The sequence below is a fragment of the Lygodium microphyllum genome, chromosome 14, assembly GCF_053477565.2.
Source record: "Lygodium microphyllum isolate KBCC chromosome 14, Lygodium_microphyllum_v1.1.10, whole genome shotgun sequence".
In the NCBI taxonomy this organism is placed as follows: Eukaryota; Viridiplantae; Streptophyta; class Polypodiopsida; order Schizaeales; family Lygodiaceae; genus Lygodium; species Lygodium microphyllum.
This window is the reverse complement of record NC_141148.1, coordinates 6,741,978-6,768,379: the sequence shown is the minus strand read 5'-3', so window position 1 is coordinate 6,768,379 and position 26,402 is coordinate 6,741,978. Positions and strand designations below refer to the sequence as shown.

At 40.5% G+C, this 26,402-nt stretch overlaps 1 protein-coding gene across 5 annotated transcripts; it reads left to right on the top strand.

Annotated features, from left to right (window-relative positions):
• The first annotated feature begins 1,391 nt into the window (after positions 1-1,391).
• On the top strand, positions 1,392-25,942 carry LOC148025287 (uncharacterized). Of its 5 annotated transcripts, none has more exons than XM_087692305.1 (5): positions 1,392-1,735; positions 1,815-1,932; positions 2,070-2,222; positions 25,446-25,528; positions 25,609-25,942. In XM_087692305.1, the coding sequence occupies exons 1-5, from the start codon at positions 1,728-1,730 to the stop codon at positions 25,730-25,732; spliced, it is 486 nt and encodes a 161-aa protein (XP_087548431.1). In that variant the 5' UTR covers positions 1,392-1,727; the 3' UTR covers positions 25,733-25,942. The 5 variants fall into 5 exon arrangements, with proteins under 5 accessions (XP_087548431.1, XP_087548435.1, XP_087548434.1 ...); XM_087692309.1 differs by lacking the exon at positions 25,609-25,942 and adding an exon at positions 23,624-23,842 and having other exon boundaries at positions 1,417-1,735; positions 25,446-25,493; XM_087692308.1 differs by lacking the exons at positions 25,446-25,528; positions 25,609-25,942 and adding exons at positions 23,624-23,842; positions 23,946-24,272 and having other exon boundaries at positions 1,417-1,735.
• The last annotated feature ends 460 nt before the right edge of the window (positions 25,943-26,402 follow it).

Genomic DNA, 26,402 nt, shown 5'->3' with positions numbered 1-26,402 from the left:
GTTCTTCAAATAATTTTTGTGGTCTTGCAATCAGGAACCTCTCCACTACCAAATAGGATCGAATGTCATCTGTGCGCAGGTGGGGCATAGTCATGCTAGCATCAAACCCCTTGAAGACAAGTCTCTTAGGCTGTTGTTCCAACTCCTTGTGAAGGATAATTCACAATAAGCATGGGTTGTCATCATGCACCAATCCAAGGATGTGTTTGGCATGACATCAATTTGTGGGACACTATATGCTCCTTCCACACCCCTCCCATGCTACCCCAATCCTCGATTGCCCAAAACGTCATTAGATCATGGCAAAAGGTCATTTCCTAGTACTCATGGAGAGCTCCTAACAATAGGCAAGGAAACCCCTCCCTTGATTCTAGCATTTGGCTCAACCCGTTCCTGTTTCTTCCTACTTGTGCCCTAGTTGATAGCAACTCCGTGCTTGCCAACCACATTCATATGCATGGATTGAGAACTCAATTGCACCTTTGGATAGTAATTGCCATAGGTGGCGACCATGACAGTTGTCCAACTGTTTTGTTTGATTCTAGCATTTGGCTCAACCCGTTCCCCTTTCTTCCTACTTCTGACCCAGTTGATAGCAACTCCATGCTTGCCAACCGCATTCATATGCATGGATCGAGAACTTGGTCGCATCTCTGGGATAGTAATTACCACAAGTGGCGATCACTACAACTAGTTCTCAAACAGTTTGGTCTACATCCAAAGGAGACTTTGTGGCTCAAACAGGTCCTATCCCAGGTCAAACTTGAGTGGCCCTCTTCAATTAGCGAACAACCTTGACTCCCTCTTGGTAACCCTTCACAGACCCACATACAAACCACTCAAGGTATGCAAGAATAGAAGTGATTTCCACCCCCTCCCTCCCCTTACTATTATGATGGTTCTAAATGACAAGTGGCATGAAGATTGGCCCAAATTTAGGCCCTCCACTTGGCAGTGCAGGATCAAGAAGGTTTAGAGGGCAACACCCCCTTTTTGAATCAACTTAATGCATTGGACGTTAACCTCCAAGAAGTTGCCCTTAAGGTCTAGATTGGCTAAAAGGACACTAGTCACGCCCCTATGCTTGTTTGCAAAAGGAAGGAAGAAGATGAGAAGCACGTATTTTGGGAATGCCCCTTCGTGGTGCCAATGTGGAACAAGATTAAGTAGTGGCTCAAGAAAGCTCAGCTAAGAAATGACTTTGGATTCAATGTAGCATGCCTTGGTGATCAACAAAACCTTGATGAGGAGCTTGGAAGCTCATTGCACTCATGTCTCCTATCACCATCAACTTTTTATGGTCTAATAGGAATTGCCTTTTCTTTAGAGGTAGCTTTAGACAGCTGCTTTGCTGATTCTAAAGAGGAGCTCAAGGCTGATTTCCTCTCCGTGTTGCTTAGGCCCGCTGCATCTTCAACAAATGCTGAACCTTTCTTATTTATTCTGAACCAATATACAACCGCATTTTTAAAAAAATTCCTAGGGGTGGAATATCTAGCGAAAAATTTAAAAGCTACAAGAGTTGCATTCGAACGTTTTTATACTTAAATCGTTCCGATTTTGAAGGTTTTCTCACCTTTTAATTCGTGGCGTTGCAGCCTGATCGACGACACTCCATCAACTACTGAAGCAGTTCCTCCGGTTTTGAGAGAGAGAGAGAGAGAGAGAGAGAGAGAGAGAGAGAGAGAGAGAGAAGGGCAAGAAGGGGGCTTGCCACGCGTTTATCCATGAAAGTGTGAGTATGCTCTCCCCTGTATCGATGCTGTTTCGTGGCTTTTTTATTTCCATTTTGCGCTAACACGGGCTTGTAGCAGGAAGGAGGCCAATTCAGGGCTTCTATGCAATTTCGAGGTTTTTGACCTGTTACGCTCTCGGGGGGCCAACCAGGAGGATCTTACTTCCATCGGATCTGTATCGCAGTCAGAGTGTAAGGTTGGTGGCATTCTATGCTGCAGATTGGTACTTAATAGGTTTTACTTTTTGATAGTCTCAAGTGTATGTGGTCCGATTCTTTCGAGGAGCTTTTCAAATATTGGGTTGGGAAATTGATGCCTAGCAGTATTTTCCAGGTTCATGATTACCTCTCCCAAACTCCAGCAGGTACCCAAACTCGAGAGAGTCTGCAGCAGTTTTTCGAACAGAGTGAACCATACAAGCTGACAAAAGCAGAGCGTCTGCAGGTTGCCAATCTTAGGCCTTCAACAGCTGTGGAAATCCATCTGGTGAGATCGGGACGTTTCATGGATTGTTTAATAGAGTGCCTTTCTATTAAAGTCGGGTGCTGTATAATGATTTACTTAAAGACAGTACTGCAGTGCTCTTTTCAAGCTGAAGGATGATGTAACTTATGTTTCTTATTCAAAAGTCCAACATAGAAAGTGTTGAGAGAAAAGCGTGTTAGAAGGTGTGGAGCAATGGAAGCAACAAAGCTGATAGAACTATTTCAAATGCAAAGAAGAGAATTGATAAGCAAGAACACATGAACTCAAAGAGAATGAACTTGAGAAAATGGAACCCACATGCCAAGGTTCACTCTTGGGCTATGTGCCATCAGTAGAGTGCTGCAGTCTCCTTCTCTCTATTAAGAAGCAGAGTGCTCTTATGAATATGTGGTAAACAATGGAGGAAAGATGGCCAATAAATATGTTGAATAAATTCAATAGAATGAACAGGTTGGCTAGCATTAAAAAAATGCTCTTGACTCAGGGTAATGCCCTTTGGCTATGAGCTCTACAAACTAAGAGATGTATAATGATAACACACACTTTCCAATTATGTGCCAATAAAATGTACAATGATGAATGACACACCATTGTACTACAACAATGACAATTTAATAAGACCATGGATACCCAAGCAGTGGGTAATCAAGCCACCACGAAGCTAGTAGTGATGTCAATGTTAATTTTACCAATCCTTGATCTTGGAGAGTAGAAATAGTTGACTCTTGATGCAACTTACAAGGTGCCTCGGAAAGACACTGATGTCAATGTCAATTGTACCAATCATTGAGCTCAATGCTTGTCATGAACTAACTTTGCAGGAAGCACTGTCATGACCATGAATTCTTGGCCTTTGGTCAGATTGTCAAAGTGTCCCCTTATGTGAGAACAAATGAGAAGCAAAGACCACTCTTTGTTGACTCATGTAGTTGTGTAAAGCCTAAAGGGGGTATGCGCAGCAGTATAATTTGTGTAGTAGTGAGTGTGGAGAGAGAGCAAAAATGTGAGTAGGGTGTGTACGCGTGTGGTACACATAAAGAATAAATGAATGTATTTATACTCAGGGTACGATACACTTACATCCATAAGGGTGCATTCACATGTACAAGTAAATGTATACACGGGAAGCGTAACGAAGGGCCTTTATATTCAACAACCTCCCATTTAAAGGTTCGGAGTGAACCTTTAACCAACTCCCAATGTTGAGCCTTTGCAAGGTTCTTTGTGAGAACATCTGTAGGGTTATCGTGTGTTTTGATCTTAGTCAGTGTGACTAGATTGTCATCCAGAACCTATCTAATAAAGTGGTACCGCACATCAATATGTTAGTTATGTGCATGAATCATGGCACTCTTAGCCAGGCATATAGCACTTTGGCTATCACATCCAAGTATATGTGTTTTGGTGTAAAAGAGGCAATTCTCACAGCAAACAAAATAACTGGGAAATACAAGAATTCACCAAATATGCCAAAGAAACCATAGCCAAGGTGGCTAGGCATGAAAATGTATTGCCATGAATGGCTGAGAATTAAAGATAAATGTTGCAACAAGATTCTCACCTCTTGCTATGGTGGACATAGGTTCACATCCCTATGATAGGTGGGAGGAAGGATCCCTCAATCTTGGATTCTTGAAATGGCAAAAAGATCATTCACATGTTACATCCCCACCTTTTATACCAAACCCTAGCATATCCTAGACTAAGGTATTTTATGCTTTATTACAAGCCATCCTAGCCTAGAAGAGCTTTGTCCTCAAAGCTGAATTGGGAACAAATTATAAGGATGATTACAAGGATAACTTAAAGCATATGATATCATGCTGAAGTAGAGCTCTTATGTTGATGAAGAATCAAAAAGTTGATGAAGAAATGACCATGTAAATGAAACACACTGATGTAAGCTATCCAAAACAGGCTGTATACAAAATTGGCCATGTCTTGAGCTAGAAATGTCCGATTTTCATGTGCTATATATAGAAATGTAGAGGACAACATGTAGTATCCAGCCATGCCTTCAAAATCAAATTTTGATGAAGATAAGGCAATTAACTTTCCGACGGGAAATTATTACAGCAAGCTGTTTACTGTTCTGTTCATGAATTGTCCTCTTGTAAAAGCCATGGAAATTGCTCCAATTATGATGCTTGTTGCCAAGAAGATTCTTCGATAGGCAAACCTTTCCATTTGATAAGGTATTCCACAAGAATTTGGTTCCTTAGAACCTTCTCCCTCTTACCAATAATCTTTTCAGGTTCATAGATGATCAAACCATCATCATCCAAGGGAGGGCGTTCTTCAAGAACCTGGATTTGAGGACCAACATACTTTTTAAGCTGAGACACATGAAAAACATTATGAATTCTTATGCTTGAAGGTAAATTGAGCTGATAAGCAAGATCCCCAACTCGTTTGACAATGTGGTAAGGACCATAAAATCTATGAGCAAGTTTATTGTGCTCTCCTTTGAGAGAAGCATATCGTGAACCTTCAAGAATACCCAATCATCTTCCTCAAACTCCACATGTCTTCTTTTCTCATCCGCATAGGCTTTCATGGTCTCTTGAGCTTTCCGAATGTTGTCCTTGCATTGCTTCATAAGAGCCTCCATCTTTTCTAACTCCTCGCGAGCTTGTACATTCACATCTTCATGGAATAAGGCAGAGGGTACTTGCACTTTGTAACCATATAGAGCTTCAAAAGGAGACATTCCAATACTCATATGATAAGTATTGTTACAGCAAAACTCCGCAAGGTGAAGCCAATGGTCCCAAGCATTTTGTGTATCATGGCAAAAGTGCCGCAAGTATACCTCTAACCATTTGTTAACTCTTTCTGTTTGCCCATCTGTTTGCGGATGGTATGCTGTACTAGGAGTCAATAGAGTCCCCATTAAAGAGAATATAAACTCCTCCAAAAGCTGCCCATAAACTTAGTGTTTCAGTCGGACACAATCTTCATTGGCATTCCATGAAGCTTGAAAATACATTCCATGAATTGTTGAGCCACTTGCTTGGTTGTAAATTGGGCCTTAGTAGGGATGAAACGGACTGATTTAGTCAACTGATCAACTACCACATAAAATGCTATTCCACCCATGCTTAGTTGTAGGCAATCCCATAATAAAATCCATAGAGATATCAGTCCACTTACCATGAGGAATAGGAAGTGGCTGAAGCAAGCCGTTGGGTAGAAGAGAAGAGTCCTTGTTTTGTTGGCATGGAAAATATTGCATGACAAAATCCTTAACATCCCTCCAAATGCGCAAGAGAATGGCCTTTATCTGAATATACTAGAATAGAAACTCAGAGATTGATGATTACTAATTGCTCAAGCCATAGGTGATGCCTTTGACTGTTGGAAACAGGGAGAAGTAGAGCAGGAAATTCAGCGCAAAATGCGCTGATTTAGCCTGCTGTCCTGGCTGATCACAATCATGAAAAGTAAGTAAGATGCTACTCAATCTGGAGCTCTTGGCACCAAGAATTATACTATGATGTCCCTTCAGGAGGAAATAGATATTGGAAGAAGATTTCAGCAAGTAACTCCATGGATTCTTGGAGAGAAGCTTGAAAGGAAGAAGAGAGAGAAACTGTCCCAAAAAGTAATCTCAGTTTAACCACTGTAACCCCACTTAGATTTCAATTAGGGCCAAAAGCCTTCGAAATGGACCTCCATTTGACCACGTCCTGCTATTTTGGCCAAGAACCTCCATCTTCCTTAATATCTTCTTCAAAAAGCCTTCAAAATTAGTCCTAACTTGTTGCAGAGAACTTTGACTAGTCACGGTTTGAACTGTACGAAACCCTGTGACCAAATCTTGGTGCTCCAATTAACTGGTTCCTGTCACAATGACTAAATTCTCCAAGAAAATGACACTTCCCATGGATCAAAGTCCATGCTCTAATACGAATGTAAAAGAGGCAATTCTCATAGCAAAAAAAATAATTGGAAAATACAAGCATACACCAAATATGCCAAAGAAACCATAGCCAAGGTGGCTAGGCATGAAAATGTATTGCCATGAATGGTTGAGAATCAAAGATGATTGCTGCAGCAAGATACTCATCTCTTGCTATGGTGGACATAGGTACACATCCCTATGATAGGTGGGAGGAAGGATCCCTCAATCTTGTATTCTTGAAATGACAAAAAGATCCTTCATATGTTACATCCCCACCTTTTATACCAAACCCTAGCATATCCTAGACTAAGGTATTTTATGCTTTATTACATTTGGTGGGCAATCCGAAATCCTTGACCAAATGGCCAAGCCAAATAGCTTATTTTGAAGCATCAGCGGCTGAAATATATTCAGTTTCAATTGTAGAGAGTGCTACTATTTTTTGCAATCTAGAGCACCATGAAACTCCCCACCAGTCAAGGTGAAAATATACCCGTTAGTAGACTTGCGAGTATCCAAGTCACTTGCTATGTTTGCATCACCATATCCTTGCAAATCTAATGTACTCTTTCCATAGCATATATATCTTCTCTGTGTGCCCTTAAGGTACTGGAAGATGCATTTCACTACCTCCCAATGCGCTTTGCTAGGGTTTGACATAAACCTACTCACGACTACTACTGCATAAGCAATATCAGGTCTAGTGGCAACCATAGCATACATGAATGACCCACAAGTTGAAAGTATAGGGAACACTCTTCATAGTACTAGCTACCTTATCATCTTTTGGGCAATTTGCTTTGCTAAGCTTAGTGTACAGTGGTAACGGTACACCAAGAGACTTAGCATGAGTTGTACAAAACCTGTCAAGTACTTTGGTGATATACTTTTCTTCTGAGAGAAATAAGAGTTGTTGCTCTCTATCTCTCATTACATGCATGCTCAAAATGTGTTCTACTGCACCTAAATTCTTCATGGAGAAGGCTGCATTCAATTGTCTTTTCAATGCATTAATGTGGCTCTTATGCTTAACAACAATAACCATATCATCCACATAAAACATAAGAACAATAAGGCTTCCATCATCAGCCTTCTTTGTATATAAGCAATGATTTGCATTGCTCCTCTTGAACCCATGTGAGAGCATAAAGGCATCAAATTTCTTATATCACTGTCTAGGAGCCCGCTTGAGACCATACAAACTTCTCTTAAGCTTGCATACCAAATGCTCCTTTCTTGGCATAACAAGCCTTATGGTTGCTTCATGTATAGCTCTTCTTCTAAATCACCATGCAGGAATGTAGATCCATAGATGCTACAAAGGCAAACAATACACAGAGAGTGGTCATCTTGATAATAGGTAAAAACACTTCTTGAAAGTCAATCCCCTCTTTCTATGTGTAACTCTTGGCCACAAGCCTGGATTTGTATTTGGGTTTGCCATCTACACACTTGATTTTATAGACCCATTTGTTAGGAATGGATTTCCTATCTTTGGGCAATGGGACCAAATCCCAAGTAGCATTCTGATACAAAGATTTCTTTCTTCCTGCATAGCTAGCTCCCACTTAATCTTTAACTCACAAGATTGTGTCTCTTTGTATGTGAGAGGCTTATCCTCATCTGAGTAAAATGCAGTCCAAAGAGGGATCAAACCTATGCATAGGTCTTCTGACATGTGTAGATCTTCTTACCCAATGATTTGTATTCTCGGGCAATGGGTCTACATCCAAAGGAATGTCGATAACCTCATTATTTGGTTGCTGAACTACATTTTCAGGCTGCTGCAATTCATTTTCAGCATGCTGATTATGCTGTCCAAGCTGATTTTCAGCATCGCTTTGTTGTCCATTTTCATCTGTCTCAACAATGACACGTTGATCATCAAAACCAGCATCAAATGGGGCTGAATTTTCATGGGGGGTTGATGGCTGTTCAAGTGGTTGATCATGCTGAAATTTCACTTTCTTTTTGTCCATGTCATGAGGCCATGAAAATTTGATGCTTTGCTTATGTTTAATTGACATTTGATTAAAGGATTAATCAATTGTGCAATTAAAAGATGCACACGTGTTGCACATGTGAGGTGCAAGCTACTTTCTCACAGTTGAAGACCGAAGGACCCTGTGAAAAAGATGGGTGTCAAAGGCAAAAGTTGTAACAAGTTACACTTGTTAGATTCTAGGTGAATTTTGGTGTCAGTTTGCCCCTAGGACCATTAATTGGCTATTAAGTGTCAATGGTGACACTAGGGATTAGGCATTAGTCAATAGATTAATGCTTATCCAAGGGTCAATTAATGCATGGGACCACTTTGGGTTGCAAATGGCCTAGCCAATTAATTTTTGGATGGGCAAGGTCAATTTTCTGGGTATGGATTAAGGGCTAAATTAATTTTCAGAATTAATTAATTCTGAAAATTAATTAAATGACTGGAAATTGCTGAAAATCAATTAAGAAAGCTGCCACTTGGCAAAACTTTTCCGTGCAAGTGGGGGAAAGGCTAAATAGGGCTGAAGGGAGAGGGAAATCTCGTTTTTTCATTTTGGAGCTGTTGGAAAGAGGTGTTGGACTGTTGCTGCTAGCTCTTGGGGCCAATTCCCAGCCATTGGAAACCATTTTGGTGATGGAGATTGCATATTTTTGACCTTGGGAAGCTGACAATTGCTGCTGATGCACTTTCTCTTGAAGATCACAGTCTCTGATGCTCCTATTGTTGTTGGTGCATCCATTTGGGGCTGGTACAGCAAGGCAGTAACTGATTTTGATCAATTCTTCGCGACAAATCTTAAAATTTTCTCTCTCTACAGCATTCTCTCATCTCCTTCAGCCTATGCTCAGCCATTCTCAGCAAGTCTTAGCCATTTGGAGGAGATCTCAACCAATTTTGGTGGGCTGATCTGTAATTTCTGCAGTAAACCCTAATTCACAGCAGAAATTAGGGTTTAGCAACCACTTTGGGATCTATGCCATAGATTGAAGGCTCAAGAGACTGAAATCAGCAGTTGATAATTGAAGATTATCAAGGGATTTCAAGAGCCAGCCCATCCCGAATTGATTTGGGGCAGCATTTGGCCAGCCAAGGGTCAAATTGGAGAAGAAGTCTTGGGTGAAACAAGGGGCAAATGACCCAAAAGGCTTGCTGGACATTTATGACAACAAGAGCAATTGGTTAGTAGGAGGAGATTGAAGAATCTCAAGTTTACTCCTTCCAATTGAATGAAGGCTAAAGAAATACTGCAAGGGGCGCCAATTTTGGGGCCAACAGGGTGTCTATTGTCCAAGAATGTTATGGTAAAGTGTGTATTCATTTTATGTGCATTTATTTATTGATGTAATTAACTCTTAAATCAGGTTATGACCACCCATTTCAAGAAGGAAGGCTGGTTTCATGGTTTCATTGTCGGGATACATGAAATCTCTTGATTTGGTGGGCCTGAGGCACCTGATTGCAAGCCAAAGCTTTGTGCTAGTGCTAATTTTTGTGCTCAGCTGCGAAATTACAGCAACATGTCTTCATACAGTGAGATGGAATCAAGCAGTGATGATGTCTCTCAGCATGGACATTCTCATGGGAATGAAGGAAATGCAATGCCTAATCTTGGACAAGGCTCTCATGATGGACAACAAGCTGAAAATGTTGCTGTTGGGTAAGATGCAGGGCCTTCAAGCCATCATGAGGTAGATGACCAGCAAAGTGAAGAGGAATTTGATGTGACCAGTTAAAGAATCGGATGAGGACAACAACAAATCTCTTTGCTGAATTGGCAAAGGATGTAAACGCCCCGAACAACGTAGTATGCTTAACAATTATGATATTCGCTTGTTTTCGAGATTTAATATAAAAGAGAATGAACACTTAAAGCTGAAAATGAAAATTACTCACAAAATTACAGCCATGAAAATGTAAAAATAACGGAGACAAGATTGAGGGTGGAAGATGGGCAACCCCCCACCCCTCCCCCCCGAAGGAATGTATTTTTGCTCAACCCAAGTCCCTTAGGGAAGAGCTCAGTTACAATCAACCTGAGAGTGAGGAGAAGTAATTCTCACTCTCACAAGATCATGCAAAGACGTACAAACACACACGCATTATCTATTATGCAATGATAAGAACTGATTTCTTTACAGTATGAAAGAAGAAAGAGGGGAAATCAACCTTTCTCCATTGTTGATCAGCAGTACATGGATAGGGCTTGCTTCTTGTTGCTAAAATGGAAGAAAGAGCTCGAGAAGGAGGTGCTGTAATGAATTTATAGGCTTGCTGTCCTGTAAAACAGTAGTGATAGAAGAGGGAATATGGAGAAATTTGATAATGGAGAAGTGGGGGATGATGATGGGGATGGATGGGGCCGGTTTTTGGCTATCTGTGGGTGTTGTACATGAGTTTACAGCAAAGAAAAATGATGCTGAATGAAGAAAAACGAGCTCTTATTTATAGGAGAGGGAAGAGCTAGTACAAAAGGGGAAAGTGGAGTAGCACAAGACAAGTGTCCAGCCACATGTCATGAGATGTGACAAGTGGTGGGACACTTGGAAACCTGTGTGACAAGTGTCTTGACACTTGTCTCTTCTCTATGGCCTTCCTTTTTGGGCTGAATACTGTCAAGAATAGAAACAACCAAATTTAGTAAGCACAGTCAGAGTACATAACTTACTATTTCCCTATTTTTTAGGACTAGCATTTTTAGGCTAATCCGAGGCTCCTTAAATTTAGGGACCTCCTAAAATTTAGGGATCTCCTAAAATTTAGGGACCCCCCCAATATTGGTGTCATATGAAAGCTTTTTCCGTGTACATCGCAAAAACGGTATCAGAATCTTCATGTGACTTTCCTATGCAAAGAAATATGCATTTCAAGCTTTCAGCCTATACATGCACATTATACAAGCATTTCATGATCATGCCATCTTGTTGATTGTAACTGTCTGTTCTGGTGGATCTAGCCCACACTTCAAGGCATCAATCCTTTCTGTGTGTGAGTCTAACCCTGATATGCGTGAGTTCTGGTCACAGGTGCCCAATCGGGCCATATAGGTGGAAGTGTGAACTATCTTTTCTCTAACCCACTGCGTGGGTCCACCATAACCTGTCACTCATCAGTGGCCAGCTCCAATGCACTTTTCTTTATATCTAATTAGTGCAAAGGAAATAAATTTAATAAATCATTATATAGACAAATTAATGAAAAAGGATACAAATTCTGTTTCTATAGAGTTGTGATAAAGGATCCTCAGCTCACCCGATTTTTGAATGCTCCGAAGGACAGCAACGGCAAGAAGAAGAAGTCAACTTCTACACCTTCGGGACAGCAAGGTGCATTGAAGGTAGTGCCAAATCCTTCACTTGAAGCTCCTAAAGAGGGCAATGAAGCTAAACAGTTGGTACCTATGGGGCAAGGAATGCAAATGCAAGGCCATTATGGAAGTGCCAATCCAATGGATTTTGGACAGCCGGGCATGCATGCTAAGACGTGGCAGCCAGGATACTTTGGTGGTAGTACGATATTTCATGCAATGATTGGCCAAGGGCCGCATATGAGAATTCATGGCGCAAATCCCTATGGTATGCAGCAGCCAATGCATGGTGTGCAAGGCTCATTGTATTCGGGTATGGCTGGAAATGTGCAAAACCTTATGTATGGTAGCATTGGCTTGATGCCTGGGGCACAAAGTGGAATGTTTGGCAATGCATCTGCACCCCTGAATGCTTATAGGGCTCAAGGAATGACTGCTGGTCATCCAAATGCTTCATTTGGGCTTGGTCATGATGTAAATACAACAAATGCACTCTTTTTGCAGCAGCCAATGTATGACAACTTGACTCCCAAAGGGGAAGCAAAAGACTATGATGAGGGTGAAAAAGCAGCGAAGTTTGAGTCCTTCAATGGTGCACAAGATAGGCTGAAAGCTTTGACCTTCATTCAGCAGTTTGATGTAGCCTATTCAGGGGGAAACTTCACCGAATCCTCCAAGATTCGAAAGGCAGCCACTTTCTTGAAGGGGAATGCATTGTAGTGGTGGTCCACGCTCTTGATGCAAGGTAGAGCACCGTCAACATGGGTACCATTCAAGCAAATGTTTGCATCGAATTGATTGACTAGTACCTTTGAGGTGGACATCATGACAGCTTGGAACAAGCTTGATGCAAAGGAATGCAAGAATTTAGAGCAATACAATAAGAAGTTTTGGGATGCATTGCTGCCCGTCACTTCTTATCGTGCTGTATCCCTTCATGAGCAAGTGGAAAAATATGTATGTGGGCTGCCCAAAGGAATCAGGGATTTTTGCATAAAATCCACTGTGTCTAGCATGTCTCAGCTCATAGAGATTGCTGCTACAGCCGATGCTTTGCTGCGTGGAAAGGATTCGGGCTTCCAAGAGAGCGGGGAAAAGCCGAATAAAAAGTTGTTTAAGGCTGAGAAAAGGGGCATATTTGAAAACCAGCTTGAAAAGAGGCCAAAACAGCAAAGAAAGGGCTCGAAAACATTGGCACAACGTAGGGAATTGATGGCTGCAAATAAATGCTTTATTTGTGAATAGGAGGGTCATATTGCAAAGAACTGTCCCAATAGGCAGCAAGCTGCAAAATCAGAAAATCAGGGAGATCCCAAGGGTAAAAGGCCCAAAACATTAGTGGGATTGGTGCCCGATGTTGTTAGTGATCAGTCCAATGATGATGCTACTGAGTTGTGTAGAGCATGAGGCAAAATTAGGGATCAGCATGCATTGATATTCTTTGATAATGTTGCACGAGCCAACTTCATCTCTACTGACATGGCAGCCCGTCTAGTCATCAAAGAGAATGAGATGGAAACCATGGGGGAAGTTGGAATGGCATGTAAGGGTCATGCAACCTGTCACACCACTCATTGGAAAGCTTCGGTTGCACATATAGGGATATGTGGACAGCGAAGAGTTTTACATTACTCCACTTGAGGGTTGTGATGTGTTGCTTGGTATGCCATGGTGCCACCGTATGCGTGCAGTGATTGATGATTCATATGCAAAAGAGATCACTATTCAACATAAGGGAAAGACACTCACACTTGATGTAAAGTTGAAAGAGGAATCTGTCACTGTTATATCTGTAGTTGCTATTTCTAAAGTAATGAAAAATCATCTTTCAGCGTATTTAGTTTTTGCTAAGAATAAGGATGATAGTGAGAATGTTGGGAATATGTCTAAATTAAAGAGTGATCATATGTCATTTTTGAAAATGTATGATGATTGCATCTCTCAGTCACTTCCAGGGCAGCTACCACCTGAAAGACCCGAAGATTATGGCATAGACCTTATCCCTGGAAGTAGCCCTCCTAATAAGCCACCCTATAGAGTCAGTGCAACCCAATATGAAGAGATTATGAGTCAGGTAAATGAGCTGTTAGAAAAATGGCTGATTCAGCCTAGCTCATCTCCTTTCTATTCTCCAGTGCTTTTGGTGTAGAAAAAGGATGGTTCATGGCGTACGTGCATTGACTATCGTGCTCTCTGAACAAGATCACGATAAAGGATCATTTTCCAATCCCTCGGATCGATGATGTTATAGATAGATTGTAGGGGGCAGCAATATTCAGCTGTATAGATTTGAAAAGTGGGTATCATCAAATACGCAAAGTATAGACTGGAGGATGTGCCTAAGACAGCTTTTAGGACATCTTTTGGGTTATATGAATTTCTTATTATGCCTTTTGGACTTATGAATGCTCCTGTCACTTTTAATCGGATGATGGATCGCATCTTTCGGCCACATAGAGCATTTGTGGGTACTTTCTTTGATGATACGATTATCTATTCAAAGAATGAGACGGAGCATAGAAAGCACTTGGACATTGTTTTCAATGAGCTACGTAAGCATAGGTTGGTTATCAATGACAAGAAGAGTGAATTCTTTTTGCATGAAATCCACTTCTTAGGACATATTGTATTGGCTGATGGTATTTGTATGGACCCTGCTAAGGTTGAAGCAATACGTTCATGGCCAGCTTTGAAGAATGTTCATGAGATCGGCAGCTTCTTGGATTTATGTTTTTACTATAGGAAGTATGTACGCGGGTTTACTGAAATTGCATCTCCATTGCATGCTTTGCAAAAGAAAGATGTGCCATTTAGATGGACAACAGTGGAAATTTCAACATTTGAAAAGTTGAAGGAAAAGATGACTTCAGATCTTGTGCTTGTATTGCCTGACCTAAGGAAGTCATTTGTGGTTCAGTGTGATGCATGTGGTAACAGCATTGGGGCTGTCCTTATGCAAGATGGCCGAGTTGTGGCTTATGAGAGCCGAATTCTCCACGGTGTAGAGAGGAATTTACAGGTTTATGAGAAAGAGCTCTTGGCTGTAATTCATGCATTGTCTACGTGGAAACATTATTTGTTGGGGGCTGATTTTACAGTGCAGACAGACCATCAGACTTTGAGGTACTTTTTGACGCAAACAAAGTTGTTAGAGAAGCATATGAGATGGGCAAATTTTCTCTCTATGTTTCATTTTCAGATTGTATACATTGATGGTAAAAAGAATGCTGTGGTTGATGCACTGTCACGTAAGCCACAAATTTCAGCCGTCACTATGGTTTACACACAGAGTTGGATGCCATGAAAGAGCAATATGCTGCTGATTCGGACTTTGCTAATGTTTATGATCAGCTTTGCAATGGCCAAAGGCATGAGCATTTTATGCTAAGAGATGGATTTTTGTTGATGCATGGACGATTGTGTGTCACAAAGCAGTTGAGGCCTAGAGTGATCATTGAAAGTCATGCCCCTCCGTATGCAGGACACAGAGGTATTGATGCCACAGTCAAGGCAGTGGAGCATTTCTTTTATTGGCCAGCTTTGAGGCATGATGTAGAGCAGTATGTTAGGGCATCCATAATATGTCGGAAGGTAAAGCATGATAGGCAAAAGATGCCGGGCTTGTTGCAGCCCTTGCCTATTCCAGATAGGCCTTGGCAGAGCATTGCTATGGACTTTATCTTTGAGCTTCCAAGGACACCTACAGGGAATGATGGGATATGGACTATTATTTGCAAGTTTAGCAAACAAGCCCATTGCATTCCGGTGAGAAAGAAGATAAAGGTTGATCAAATGGTACGATTATTTATACAACACATTTTCAAGTATCATGGTATGCCTGAGTCGATCATCAGTGATGGAGACCCTCGGATGACCAGTCTATTCTAGAAGGGGTTGTTTGAGAATATGGTTACCACACTGAAATTCTCATCATCCTTCCATCCGCAGACAGATGGTTAGTCCGCGGAAGCAAATTCCACAGTGTTGGATCTTTTGAGGTGCTATGTTTCAGACCACAAGACACAGTGGGAGCACTATTTGCCATTGGTTGAGTTTGCATACAATAATACGGTGCATAGTTTCACTGGTAAGGCTCCATTTGAGGTGGTTGAGGGTGGCAAGAAGGTTCCACCTATTTTGCATACTAAGGATAAGATCTTTGAGGTTGATTGCTTTGTGGAAAGCTTGGATGCAGCCTATGCAAAGATAAAGTATGCACTTCAGAGATCACAAGACAAGCAAAAGCGGGCAGCTGATCGCCATAGACGTGCTTTGCAGTTTGCAAAGGGCAATTATCTATTACTGCGTTTCGAAAAGGCAAGGCTGAAAAAGATGAAGGGAAGAGAGAGGTTGTATCCAAAGTTAAGCATGAGATACTATGGGCCCTTTCAAGTGTTGGAAAAGGTCAGCAATGTTGCATATCGGTTGAAATTACATCCACATTGGCGGATACACAATGTCTTTCATGTCAGTTTGTTGAGACCTTTTCGTGGTGATGTGCGAGAAGATGTATTTGTTGAAATTCAGCCAGAAGTTGAGGAACTAGATGAGATTTTGGTACCCGAGCAGATTTTGGCACATAAGGAAAGGAAGGTTAGAGGTAAAGTTTCCAGAAGATATTTGGTGAAGTTTTAAAATTATTTACCAATGGATGCAAAATGGATGGAAGAGGATGACTTGGTAGACCATCCTTAGTTGCAACTTTATCTCGATGCCTTTTAGTTAGAGTTGACTTTGGATCGGGCTTACTCAGGTTCAGCAGAGTGGGCGTCTAGAGCATTGCCTGATGCTCAAGGGGGAGGTAGCACTTCCACTCCACCGGTTTTGGACAGCTCTCGTATATAGTGTATCTCGGATGTATTCAACATACATCCAAGGTACTGTGCTGACAGTATGTCTACCATGAGGTCACTACTCGGTGTACTAATCATTGTGAGATACATGTATATGAGTATGGTTGTCACCGTGGCTCTGAGACTATACTTATGCATGAGTTTTTGGACCAGTTTGGCATGAATTTTTGGATGAGTTTGGCATGAGTTTTTGCCTCAGTTTTGAGATCAATTTTTGATTAGTGTCAGCTCAGTTTTTGATCAGTTTGAGAACCGTTTATGATCACTTTGGGATCAGTTTTGCATCAGTTTCTGATTAGTTTTTTTTACCATCAGCTTGTGATCAGTTTGGAGTCACATTTGCAGCCATTTGTGATTAGTTCTCATATTAGTCCATGATCAGTTTATGATCAGGTCATGCTCAGTTTTTAATAGTTTACAGCTGATTCCATGGACAGCCGCATGTAAACGAATGTCATTGATAATTCAGCCATAGTTTCGGCTCAGTTTATGCTTTACTATGGTTGTGTAGTGAGCACTGTTGAGAAACAAGAGTTTGGGATGCATCCGATGAGTTTCTGGCAACAGTTTTGGACTATTGTTGAGCTTTATGCTGGCTGGAAATTTTCAGCAAATGGTGGGCATATGAGATAGTTAGTCAGCAGTGGCCAATGTTGTGTTGACTATGATGCCTTCTGAAAATTCCAGTGCAGTATTGTTTGCTTTGACACATTACAGTGCAATCGAGGACGATTGCAATGATTTCAAGGGGGTGGTCTGTCACGAGGACGTGAAAATTTGATACTTTGCTTATGTTTAATTGACATTTGATTAAAGGATTAATCAAATGTGCAATTAAAAGATGCACATGTGTTGCACATGTGAGGTGCAAGCTACTTTCTCACAGTTGAAGACCGAAGGGCTCTGTGAAAAAGATGGGTGTCAAAGGCAAAAGTTGTAACAAGTTACACTTGTTAGATTCTAGGTGAATTTTGGTGTCAGTTTGCCCCTAGGACCATTAATTGGCCATTAAGTGTCAATGGTGACACTAGGAACTAGGCATTAATTAATGGATTAATGCTTGTCCAAGGGTCAATTAATGCATGGGACCACTTTGGGTTGCAAATGACCTAGTCAATTAATTTTTGGATGGGCAAGGTAAATTTTCTGGGTATGGATTAAGGGCTGAATTAATTTTCAGAAAATGACCCAAAAGGCTTGCTGGACATTTATGACAGCAAGAGCAATTGGTTAGCAGGAGGAGATTGAAGAATCTCAAGTTGTACTCCTTCCAATTGAATGAAGGCTAAAGAAATACTGCAAGGGCGCTAATTTTGGGGTCAACAGGGTGTCTACTGTCCAAGAATGTTATGGTAAAGTGTGTATTTCATTCTATGTGCATTTATTTATTGATGTAATTAACTCTTAAATTAGATTATCACCACCCCTTCCAAGAAGGAAGGCTGGTTTCAGTCCAAGTCACTAGATGTGGCATTTTCCAGTAGCTTTGATTCATTAAATACCACATCTCGGCTGTGAATTACATTTTTCATGCTTGGAATCTAAACTCTATAACCCATTTCACCTTCATCTCCATGACCCATAAAGATTTTTGTAATGGATTTCATGTCAAGTTTGGTTCTCCTATCAACATGTATATGTACATAACATTCATAGCCAAAGACTCGTTAGTAGTCATATGAAGCAGGTTTGCTAGACCAAACCTCTTCAGGGATGCCACTATCAAGCACATGGTGTGGAGATCGGCTGTAAATATGCACCACGGTTTTAAGTGGCTCCCCCCAAAACGATTGCAAGAGATTAGTTGTGGACAATATGCACCGAATCTTCTCATATAAAGTGCAATTTATCTGCTTAGCTACGCCATTAGATGACGGATTATAAGGGGCAGTGAGCTTCCGTTTAATCCTGTTTACATCACAAAATTGATTGAGTTCTTTTGATACATACTCTCCCCTACTATCTGTTCTTATGCACGTTAGTTTTAAATCCTTTTGAGTGCTAATGAATAAATAAAACCTTTTAAAAACGTCCAATGCCTCACTTTTTTGCTTAAGCAAGTAAACCCATAGCTTTCTAGAGTAGTCATTAATAAAAGACATGAAATAATGAAAACCACTATGAGTTTTTATTGGTATTATATATACATTAGAATAGACTAAATCCAAAAACGTGCCTTTCTAGAGGCTCCATGAGAGTATAAACTCTTTACATGTTTTCCCAAAATACAATCATCACAATAGTCAAGCTTTTAATCTTTCACATCAACTCTTCCAAGTGAAGAGAGTGTTTGCAAACCCTTTTGGCTCATGTGTCCAAGATGCTTGTGCCATAGCTCCATGTGTGACTGTACTTTTGAAATTGCAACAAACATTCTAAGAAGTGCCTTACAGTGTAGATAATACAAAGTTCCTTTTTTACTACCTCTAGTGACAAGCATGGATCCTTTTGCACCTTCCACATTCCACTATCGAAAGTAGTGAAGTAACCCTTGGTGTCTAATTGCCCAATTGAAAGTAAACTCTTCTTGATGCCAGGTATATACCTACTAACATTACGAAGAATCAATTCTTGGCCGTTTTCAAGAGCCAGATGCATGGTGCCAACTCCCTCTATGTCACATACATAGTTATTCACTAGGTAAACTTTTCCAAGGTAACCTACTACATAAGAAGAGAAACACTCCAAAGATGGAGTTAGATGAAACGAAGCACCATTGTCAACAATCCACGATTGTTACAAACCATCATGAGCAAACAACAAGGCATCTATCATAGCCTTTTTAGTGATATTCATGTCTTCTATTATCATAGCATGTGGATCTAAAGATACAACTAGCAAATCTGCAATATCTTCATTTTCTTCTCTTTCTTCAATGACAATCCTAGATACCATATTTATCTTCTCTATTTCTTTAGGGGTAGAGTTGCCATCTTTCTCATTCTTTTTACCTTTTGCATTTACCCATTTTTTGCGTTCTTGCTCCTTTTTAAAATACCCGCAATTAGGCTTTTTATGCCCTTTGTGTCCACACTAGTAGTAAGTGACATCTTGCTGTTTTTCCTTGCTTTTGTTGCAATTTTTGTGTTTATTTGTGGCATTCGACTTCTTTTCAGTCCTTTCTCTTATATTATAGGCTAATCCATTGCTACCCCCACTTGCATTGCGTCTAATCTCCTCATTGAGAATAGAACCATACACACCATCAAAAGTCAAGTTGGGGTTGTTGCTCAAAGAGACAACCAATGCTTTCCATGAATTTGTTAAAGTCATGAGCAAGAAGATAGCCTTCAACTTGGGATCAAAAGGTGGCAACCCTACATCTTGTAACTGACTCAAAGTCCTAGTAAATGCATTCAAATGCTTTGAGGCAGGCTTGGACTCATGAAGCTCCAAGTTAACCAACTTCTGCATGAGATGGACTTGATCAATAGGAGTCGTATTCTCATATGAAGCTTTGAGTTTCACCCAAACTTCATGTGCAGTGGAGAGTCCCTTGATATTAACCAAGATATCGTCTGTGATTGCCATTTTGATGTAAGCAATAGCCTTCTTATTCATCTTAGCCCATTCCTCATCTGACAAAGCAACAGGCTTTTCTTGTTCCAAAGCATTATCACAATCCTTCAAAGACAAGATACCTTGCATATGATCCTTCAGAAATAGGAAACCCTATGATCTTTCCAAAGATCAAAGGTGTTGCCATCAAATTTCTGAATCACGAAAAGATTCCTTGTGTTGGAAGCGGATGCACTGCTAGCCATTTTCAGCAATAAATTTTGCAATAAAGTGCTGAAATTGTCAGCCAATATCAAGGTTGTTGAATATAACAGCAGATACACAAAGTGCACTTCCAAAGGTGCTCAAGAAGCAGATAATTTGCTGCAATTTCAGTCCAAATAGGCTGATTACAGCATATACATGCGGAAAATGTGATAAGTATGTATAAAAGACAACTCCCACTTCAATAACGCATCACTGCAATGCCCATATGCAACAACCTAAGTGGTGTATACACCACTGTTTCATTGCACAATGAGCATTCAGCAATACATGTACTAATGGAAGTTGCCTTTTGACGACATTTGATACATTCCAAGTAAGAATTTCTTCCACTCAACAATGAATCTATTGTAATTTCATTGCCAAAGCATGAATTAGTGCAAAATACATCACCGATGTGAATAGTCCCAATATTTCTTCGACATATCTGCCCTAATTGTATCAATACAGGTTCTTGAGTGCCAAACAAGGGAAAATGTTACCGAAATTTAGTAAATTCTGCAAAAGCCCCAAATTTCTCAGGTCTAGACGTGCAGCAATGTAAATGAATTCAACTCAGCTGAGCAAAATTGCACTGATACATGAAAAACCCAAATGTTCCAAAGCCAATGTGTACAATGTTTGCAAGTTTTGGGTCAAATGTCTCTAGACAAGCATTCACTAAGCAAAATTAGAGAAAATCCCAAAAGGGTTGACTGCTGTAGTATTCAGAGATTGCTCCAGACTTAATGAATGTCAGTTCAGAATTGATAGTAGGACTGCCACATCACCACAGCAGGGCCTGACAGCTGTTGCACTGTTCCAAAAGGTACTGCCAGCTGTCATCTGTCTGATTTTAGGTTTTAGACTATTTGTCTGAGAAAAAACGGCATGCACTTGCTTGCTTGAGCAAAAAACGACCTGTGCCTGCTTGTCCGAGCAAAAATGACTTGCACCTATGCCAGATTTAGGGTTTTTGGCCTGTCGACTGATAGTCGAGTACACATGTGACCCATGAAGTGACGATCTAATGATTTCCTCCAGCCGAATGAGATGGATCAGACTTGCACGGACTCTGGGAAGCACGCATGCCTTCATTGAAGCTCTAATACCAGTTTGAAGGGGTGTGCGCAGCAAGAGTGCATTGTGTGCAACAGTAGAGAGTGTAGAGAGAGCAAAAACGTGAGTAGGGTGTGTACCAGTGTGGTACACACAAATAATAAAAAAATGTATTTATACTTAGGGTACGGTACACTTATACGTGTAAGGGTGCACTTACATGTACAAGTAAATATATACACAGGAAGTGTAATGAAGGGCCTTTACACCCAACAAAGCTATTAAAAGTATGCCTTGGGGATGAGCATGTTTTGTGGGGCAAACATCCCATCATGAACCCGAAAGGCAAACCGGCTCTAGGATTTGAATTTGCTAGATTTAGTTAGTGTATGTGAGAAGCTACACTCAAGGTCCATCACACTTGTATATGGATGAGGTTCAAATATCCTACCACCAAAATCATGAGGGATGACAACACCACTAGGCCTAGCGAGCTATAGAGGTCAGGGAAGACTTTGCTGCATGGCCAGAGTGAGAGTTGGAATTGGAGGAGGATGACTTGTCGAAGGAGTCTTTATCCTCCACCTTCTTCTTTTTCTCCTTCTCCTTGTGCAACATTGCTAGTTCCTTGCAGTTGCCAGTAAGGCTTACTTTGAGATACACCGAAGAAGAGCTGAATATGCCTTGGCATTATTGTCCAAATCTAGGACTGCTTGTCGTTGTCCCAATTTGATGGAAGAGGAGATGGTTTTCGGGGACGCAAGGCAAATCCTAAAATGATGTATCACCACACTCCATGCTAGATGGTCAAAGGCTTTAAGGAGGAGCCACTTTAGAGGAGATGCAGAGAATATACGGTAAGGGGTTTGAGAGAGAATATACACTTATGATTAACAGCCCAACACCAAGAGTTCAATAGTTTAAGCAAAAAGAAAACATTTCAGACAAGAGAGGAACAATTGTGAAGAGATTGTAGTGAATAGAGGCACGACAACCAACACATATGATCCTACCCTCGAGTGTGATAAAATCCAGCTGAAAATGCAGGGTGGAGGCAACTGCGGCCTGTGAAAAAAAGAAGAATTGACGGTACAGAATATCAAAGTGTCAACAGCTGATGTGAAATCAATGGTTGGACAGTAAAAGACAGGCTGTAGTAGGCAAAACTTCAGGGTCAGCACTGAAAATGTAGAGAAATTGGGCCACCCAGCTAATGAAAACTTTAGCGCACTCCGGAAGTGTGAACAAACCTGAAACAGCAGTCAAACACAGCAACCAGCACCAGAACCAAGACACATGGACTCCGGTACTATGTCAAAATGGTATGGAGCAATGAAAGCAAAGAGATAGAGCTGACATAACTATTGCAAACCCAGAGAACTGAATAGAAAAGAAGAACGCATGAACTCAGAGAATGAACTCGGGAAATGGAATCCATATACCACGATTCAAGAGTGTATACAAAGGCATAGGCTGCAGGCAACCGGCAGAGTGTTACAGTCTCCCATTCTTCAGCAGGAAGCAAGCTCATATGAATGTTGATAAACAGTGGAGGGGAGAGAGCCAATAGGCTAAATAAATACAATAAAATGAGCAGGCTGGCCAACATTAAATGCTATTGCCTCAGAATATAGATGCCCTCTGGCTATAAGCTCTGCAACCTAGGAGATGTACCATGCTAACAAAGAGATTGGTGAATTGGTGGTTAATACATATGTGATCTGTGTGCTTATTTTATGTAAAAGAAAATCAGCTCAAAGATAGTAAAGATTTCTGTCCAAGAGATGCTTTACGCATCCTTGGTATCAATGTAGTGATACTTGAGCTTGAGGGCTTGCTTTAGAGACCAAAGAGTGTTAAGCCACCAAGACATTGCCAATTAACTAGTCATATTTTTCTAGTTCTTAACATAGATAAAAGAAGAAGAAGAAAAAAAAAACAGAGAGAATCTAGAATATTTTGTACGATAATTGGTTCAAAAACTTCTATTAAAGGGACTCAATGTGCACTGCCACTTTCATCTCTGATTCCTATATACTTGTGGTAGCCATCACACTCCTGTTGCTCCAAAACTGTTGCCTGCATTCCCTCTGCTCTCTCATGATGATGATGATGATGATGCTGATCAGCTCATCACAGGCTGTGACCTTGCTGCCCCACACTTCCTAGGTGCTGTCACTTATTATTCCAGCCCCTTCACAGTGCTGTGTTTCATTCCCAACATCCTCCATCTGCTGCGTTTTGATTCCAGCCCCATCATTCTTCTCCAGAGGGTGTCCTCACTCTACTACATTGTTGCATTTAGCAGTCCAGCCCCCTCACATTGCTGTGTTTGATTTCCAGCCTGCTGTCAGCAATCTGAAGATTTTGTGGACCTTGGTGATCTTAAAGGGTAAAAGAGCTAGAACGACCCAAGACTGTAGGGACTTTGAGAGAGAGAGAGAGAGAGAGAGAGAGAGAGAGAGAGAGCACCACTTCTATGTATATGTAGGTATCTAGTATAGCTGATATGAAAATTTCATGCAGATTGTTGAAGACTGTGAGGAGAGGATGTCTTCTGAGACTGTTAATCAATTTCTTGAGTTAGTAGATAGCTGTTTACCTCCTGCTCCAGAGAAACCAGAGCAAGTAGAAGATGCAGAAAATGTTGACAATGAGGATGGTGATAATGAGGAGGATGAAGAAATGGAAGAATGAAAAACTGGTGGCTTCAGCACTCCTCAGTGGTTGCAACATGGAATTCAGGTGAGCACTGCAGTCAGTTCTTTCTGTATAGAAGGATGCGTGAAACCTATAGATTAGCAGATGCTATCTTGCATGGATATTTCTGAAGGTTGCATGAATTCAGACCTCAATGACCTCAAGAGGTGGCTTTGATCATTGATGGCAGTTTCAAAGGCATTGATAAGACACTGCTGGTAACCCATAAATAGTCAAGGCAACTCTGAGATGTTGGGCATACCATCCTAAAGTAGAACACCAAGTACCACATTTTGTCATCATATATGAAAGATCATATTTTTGAAGTAAGACAAATATCAAATCAGAAAATTATCTACAACAACGACCAAATGCTTATGGGGAATGTGACGTTCCAAAGAGTTGCTCTTCCTATATTTGCCTTGTGCGTTTATCTCCATTACAACTCTGAATCTGAGTTTGCAAGGTTTCAAAATTCATGGTACCAACTAAGCTTCATGATTATTTCCCTGTTTTCTTTTGTATGATCCACTCTTGTGCCTTCTTCTAAATTACTTTTTTTTGTTCTGAGACATAAGTGCACTCATTAATACTGTTACTAATATTGAAGACTTTTTGAATGGTTTTGATGCAAGACATAAGGATATATTATATATTGCCACGAGAATAGACATCTTTCTTTAGACTTGATAAGGATGGAAAGAAAACACTATGTAAATAGAATGCTAACCGAATTGTCACGCGGTGAGCATGTAATTTGTGTTCCCCTTGTTACAGGAAAGGGTGTGCATCATCTTAGCTGTTTCCTAGGTCATGGCTAGTGTCCATGAAAAGTGTATTTCAGAGATGCAAAAACTTTCAATTTGATATTTAGTAGGCTTTTTCAAAGACCATGAAATGTGCTTTCACCAGAATTTAGCTAAATTGACCTTTTATCTTAAACAAAAGCAAAACCCAATTTATAAATATTCATAGGTCTCTTAATAAATTATCTCCAAGCATGATAGAAGTATTGACATGAGACATGACAGTTCTGTCACATTGTCAGTCTTAGATATCAGCTTAATAAGCCTTAGGTACTTCTGTGATACCTTAGGTATTGCAATGGTGTTATTGTTAAAGCCCAAGCCATTGTTCTCTAACTTACCTCTGATAACATTGCCTCTAAAAGAAAAAGATATAAATAGCATGTGCATCTACAACTATCTCCACCATCTAACATAACATTGCCCCACTAAATAGTATGTTCATCAACCACTATCTCCGCCATCTTAGGCTATTTAGCCCCATACAAAATTAATTCTGAAAGCTTGCAAGCAACTGATTGATGCCGGATGTCAATGTGTGGCAGTCTTATCGAAGTGTCGTAAGGCTATTTGGCCAAATAACGTCACCTAGCACATATCACAGAGGATTTTAAAAACAAACCCATCACTGATGATGGAAAACTGTTTCTCAAATTTAGTCTCTGCAGCAGACCGGACATTGCTTTGTCTGATCCTTGCTTCGTTATCTGCTGTGACAATATCTTGGTCATTGACCGATCAAATTTGCGACCCATTTAACTTGATGGTGACTGTGTGCTTCATATACTTCACCTTTTTGCAATGTTATGAGTCAATCTGTGAGCTAGATCTTACTTCAACAGCTTGCAGCTTGCGAGATTGTAGTGCATGGTTGGCCGGACAAGAAGAGTGAGGCGGCGGCGGCTTTGCTACATCAGCAAAACATGTGTTTATTTCTGAATTTTTGTTAGTGTTCAAATGCTTTCTCTGTCTCGCTCTTGAATGATCATCTGTGTGTTCTCGCAGGATGAGAGTCTTAAGAAAGATGTTCTTTTACCCACTGATTTTGCCAAGTGAAGTGACCAGTCATACTCGTTTATTTTTAGCAACGCCATTTATAACGTCATTAAGCAAGGATTGCGAGTGTTAGCATAAAATGGGGTTTGTGAGCCGGTACTTAGACTTGAGGCATGTATATCAGGATGCCATACACCTTGTGTGTGTGTGTGGGAGTGGAGTCTCTCATGATGTCTAAAGAAAGATGTATGGCAAAGAAAGGGAGCTAATGGTAGATGTAATTTCTGTAGGAAATTGAAGATAGCAAATGAGCTAATGATATGTATAGCTTTCTCATGAAAATCCATGGCTAAAGATATAAAAGTTTGTGCATCACTAACTAGTATGAATGCAGAAATTACATTACTAACTAGTGTAAGTGGCATCACTAACTAGTGTAAGTGGCACTTAAGTGAAAACATTTTATTAGCCACTAGTATTTTTTAAACATAAAATGACATAATAACCTCTCTCTCTCTCTCTCTCTCACACACACACACAATATATTTTAAGAACATATTTTTGAAATCACATGCTCATCTTGTATGTGTGTGTGTGTGTATATGATGCATGTGTGCGTGCGTACATATGCATCCATCGAATAGATATGCTTGTTAACGTTCACATGGCTTATAATTTACGCTTGTTGGCTAGTCTTAGATGCACGGTACCATGTAGACTTGAAATATTCCAATCAAAGAAGTTTTGGACATCCCATCTTCACCTTCCCATATGCACTTTGTTGTGACTCTTACTTTCCATGG

Bases quoted from the DNA above. Each gene is read 5' to 3' on its own strand.
- LOC148025287 (XM_087692305.1), top strand. The intron at 1,933-2,069 runs GTTGGTGGCATT...AGTATTTTCCAG, and splicing joins TATCGCAGTCAGAGTGTAAG to GTTCATGATTACCTCTCCCA. The intron at 25,529-25,608 runs GTGTTTATTTCT...GTGTTCTCGCAG, and splicing joins TTGCTACATCAGCAAAACAT to GATGAGAGTCTTAAGAAAGA.